Source organism: Bidens hawaiensis, unplaced genomic scaffold (genome assembly GCF_021521415.1).
Source record: "Bidens hawaiensis isolate Kalapana, Puna unplaced genomic scaffold, B.hawaiensis_p1.1 tig00012635_1, whole genome shotgun sequence".
NCBI classification, from domain to species: Eukaryota; Viridiplantae; Streptophyta; class Magnoliopsida; order Asterales; family Asteraceae; genus Bidens; species Bidens hawaiensis.
Window position 1 is genome coordinate 197,540 of NW_027492041.1, and position 4,485 is coordinate 202,024.

General features: G+C 41.0%; 1 protein-coding gene across 1 annotated transcript; it reads left to right on the forward strand.

The window, feature by feature from the left end:
• Positions 1 to 2,198: 2,198 nt before the first annotated feature.
• LOC143541668 (uncharacterized) lies at positions 2,199 to 2,666 on the forward strand. The gene has a single exon (XM_077034436.1). The coding sequence runs from the start codon at positions 2,199 to 2,201 to the stop codon at positions 2,664 to 2,666; it is 468 nt and encodes a 155-aa protein (XP_076890551.1).
• The last annotated feature ends 1,819 nt before the right edge of the window (positions 2,667 to 4,485 follow it).

The window sequence follows — 4,485 nt, forward strand, 5'->3', positions numbered from 1 at the left end:
TCAAACTCCTCGACGCTGGCTTGATCTATCCCATATCCGATTCTTCATAGGCAAGTCCCGTTCAGGTCGTCCCTAAGAAAGAAGGGTTGACAGTTGCCACTAACGAACGTAAAGAGCTTATTCCGACAAGGACAGTCACAGGTTGGCGTTGCATTGACTACAGGAGTCTTAACGACTCTACTATGAAAGACCTTTTTCCTCTTCCGTTCATCCATCAGATGTTGGAGCGTCTGTCGCGACGACAGTTTTACTGTCTTCTTGATGAATTTTCAGGTTATTTCCAGATGCCGGTCGCACATGAGGATATGGAAATGACAACATTTACATGCCCATACGGTCTTTCGCGTACGAACGTATGCCTTTCGGGTTATGTAATGCTCCTGCTACTTTCCAGCGCTGCATGGTCGCGATATTCCAGGACATGATTGAGAGTTCGATGGAGGTTTTCATAGATGATTTTTGGGTATACGGGGACTCTTTTGATCAATGTCTTTCTAATTTTAAGAGGATGATGAAGCGGTGCATAGAGACAAAGTTGATGCTGAACTGGGAGAAGTGCTACTTCATGGTGACTGAAGGCATTGTGCTCAGCACAAGATTTCGCGAGACGGTATTGAGATAGAAAGAGCTAAAATCGACACTATCAGTAGACTTCCTCTACCGACTAGTGTGAAATCCGTTCGTAGTTTTCTCGGGCTTGCGGGTTTTTATCGTAGGTTCATCGGAGATTTTTCTAAGATCACCCGATCCATTACTCGCCTTCTAGATAAGGACATCACAACCGACTTCGATGTGATTGTCTGAAGGCGTTTGAGTTTCTTAAGGGGCAGCTGGTTATCGCCCTTATCTTAGTAGCACCCGACTGGAGCTTACCCTTCGAGCTTATGTGCGATGCTAGTGATTTTGTATTCGGGGCTATTCTATGTCAGCGGAAGGATAATCACTTTCACCCTATCTATTACGCGAGTAAGACCCTTAATGATGGTCAGGAAAATTACACGACTACCAGGAAGGAGCTTCTAGTAGTCATCTTCGCGCTCGACAAATTCCATTCTTATCTCGTGCTGTCCAATAACATCGTTTATACTGATCATGCGGCATTGCGATACCTGTTCGCCAAGAAAGATGCCAAGCCTCGTCTTATACGATAGATTATCTTGCTTTCCGAGTTCGATATTGAGATTAGGGATAAAAGGGGAGAGGAGAACGTTGCTGCAGATCACTTATCACGCTTGGAGGATCCGAAAAGAGAGGATATTAGAGAAGACGCCATCGGGGATAGTTTTCCCCATGTGTCGTTAATGATGGTGAGAGTGAGATGTGAGAGATAGCCAGTGTTATACGTGAGTGCTGAAGGGGAGGGTCTGCCATGGTTCTCAGACATTGCGAATTATCTGGCCGAAGGAGTGGTTGTCAAGGGCATGAGTTATCAGCAGAGGAGGAAGTTTTTCGCAGATGCCAGCCACTACACATGGGATTCACTGTATTTGTTTCGTGTAGGCGTCGATCGAGTATTGAGGAGGTGTTTGAGTAGGGAAGAGGGTCGTGAGATTCTTAGGCATTGTCATGAGGGTTTAATTGGTGGCCACCATGGTCCGTCTTCCACTGCTAGGAAAGTTCTAGATTCCAGCTTTTATTGGCCATCGATTTTCAAAGACTCACACGAGTTTGTCAGACAGTGTGATGCATGCTAGCGCACTAGTAACATCTCATCCCGTAATGAGATGCCCTAAAACCCTATTCAGGTTTGTGAAGTTTTCGATGTTTGAGGCATTGATCTCATGGGTCCGTTCCCTTCTTCTCGTGTGAACCAAAACATTCTCGTGGCTATCGATTGCGTTTCCAAGTGGGTTGAGGCTCAAGCCTTGCCTACTAACGATGCCTGAGTTGTAGTGGGATTTTTGAAGAGGTTGTTCTGTCAGGTTGGTACTCCCAAGGACTTGATCAGTGATAGGGGCACGCATTTTTGCAATGCCCAGATGGAGAAAACGTTGACACGGTATGGGGTCACCCATCGGTTGTTCACCGCCTATCACCCACAGACGAACGGGCAAGTGGAGAACGCAAACCGAAGGGTTAAGCCAATTTTGGAGAAAATTGTTGGCAAGAACCGAAAGGATTAGTCCGATAAGTTAGATGATGTGCTTTGCGCTTTCCGCACAGCTTTTAAAACGCCTATTGGGACTACACTCTTTAGGATGGTTTATGGGAAAACATGTCATCTGTCGGTTGAGTTAGAGAATAGAGCATATTGGGCGTTGAGATCCATTAATCTTGACCTAACCCAAGCTGCGAAAAACCGGTTTCTCAAAATTCATGAGGTTGAGGAGTTGAGAGATGAGGCGTACGCGAGATCATGGAGTTATAAGGATCGTACGAAGGCGTTGCACGATCTGAAGTTGACGAAGGTGAAAGAGTTTAAGTGTGAGGATCGAGTGTTGGTTTATAATTTCCGCCTGAAGTTATTTCCAGGTAAACTTAAATCGAGATGGGGAGGACCGTATACGGTTAAGGAGGTGTTCCCGCATGGTACTGTTGAGCTTCAAAATGTTGATGGGAGCTCGTGGAAGGTGAACGACCATAGGTTAAAGCATTATATTGGCGGGCCGATTGACTCGGTTGAGGAAGAGGTGTTTCTCCTCGACATCCCTAGGTTGATTGATTGATAGGGATAGGACCTCGGGTGAATACCCGAGTGTAGAGTTTGTATATGTTTGTATTTGTTTTATTTTATTTTCGCATTTTGAGTCGGTTTTTAAGTTTTAGAGTCTGTTTCATGTCGCTTTTGGGTGCTGTGAGCATTGTTTTGCAGGTTTGGATGTTTTCGTTCGTACTCAATGTCACACCCCAACCTAAGGCAGAAATACCGGGGCGTGATCCGATTTCTCACAGCTCGAAAATACTATCATATATAAAATGTGACAATATCTAATTAATTATTTTATTAAAATAATACACACATTATCCAATTATAACAAACAATTTATAATATAAGCTCAAATAATGTTTATCATCCTAAGGTCTTGTATACGTGTCCAAACTTCAATCATAATACAAGCAACCTGCATATACGTATAAAATGGAGTTTTTCAACATAAAGTTGAGTGAGAATATCACCTGTTTTGACACAACAATATAAATAAGCACGACGTTATAAGTGCGGTAATTATAATCAAAACACAAACAAGTATGTAGACCGTTGCCAAGCGAATCGGGCGTTGGTCATCAGCAGGAACACCCGCTATATAATTTATTGAATAGTAATCCCAATATACGAATGATTGAATAGTAACACAAGTAAGCAAGTAGCACGTATGTTTGATTAAATCACTCACAATAACACGTATGCATTTGTTTGAATTTATATAGTGTGAAATACGAATACGTACGCATATGTCCCCAAAAAGTTTAGAAAAGTTGTAAAATAGGGGAATGATAAACTCACCTTAGATTAGTGACAAGCGATTAATAAACGCGATTAACGAACTATGAATAAGCGAGTCGTCCACTACACATCAAATGTTATTCAGAATCTGAGATTTTAGGATATGATAATATAAGTAAAAAGAACTCGTTGTCGCTGGAATCAATCCAAACGAACGTTTTGAATTCAAGTTATGTTTGTTTTAAGAATTAAGTGAGCTGGTACTGACCGGAATCCAAACAGCGAGTCGAAAGTCGGGTTTTGGTCAGTAGCCTTAAAATTTTGTTACGAGAATAAAAGTCTTCTGGACAGAACGTTGAATCCGACCAGAATCATGAGAAGACGAGTAGTCAAACTTGTTGACTATTTTGCCCTTAAACGGGTTTGAGTCCAATTGACCACTGAGACTCCCTCAATCGGCAAAATTGATTGAGGGCTTTTTTTGCTACAGATAAAAATCTACAATATTGAAGAAGACAACTTACCCTAACGATGAATGGAACAAGAGATAATCGAGGTCAAAGGGTCTTGAAGCTTCAAAGTCAAACCGGAAGATGAAAGTTCTTGTAGAAAACGCCATGAACCATCATGAACGAATTTTTTAGAGTTGGGGGCTGAATTTCCAGATTATATTAGGGTTTTAGGATATGCCTTGTTTAGATATTAAAGGTTAAGACTTGTTTATTAGGAAATAACTATTTTAGGAAACCGAATAATCAATTAATGGCAAATTCGGGTACAATAACTTAAAGATTTGGTTTGGACAGCAATAAAACGAAATTTGAATGTTTTATAAAATTAGTTGACATATCTTCGAGCATAAGTTCCATTAATTAAATCGAAAATAGGATAGAATTGGCAAAACTAGTCCCTGTAGTTCCCGAAAATGCGATTTTTAGCCGTTTAAAGCGATTTAAAGGTTGTTAAGAGCTATTTGGCATAATTGAAAGTTATGAAATTATAAAATAAGTTAAACCAAATTAAATACCAATAAATACAAGTTTCAAATAGTTCGAAAGATCCGAATTACGTTCACGAATCGGTTTAAAGAAATACGAAAA

Bases quoted from the DNA above. Each gene is read 5' to 3' on its own strand.
- LOC143541668 (XM_077034436.1), top strand. From the start codon at position 2,199: ATGGTTTATGGGAAAACATGTCATCTGTCGGTTGAGTTAGAGAATAGA.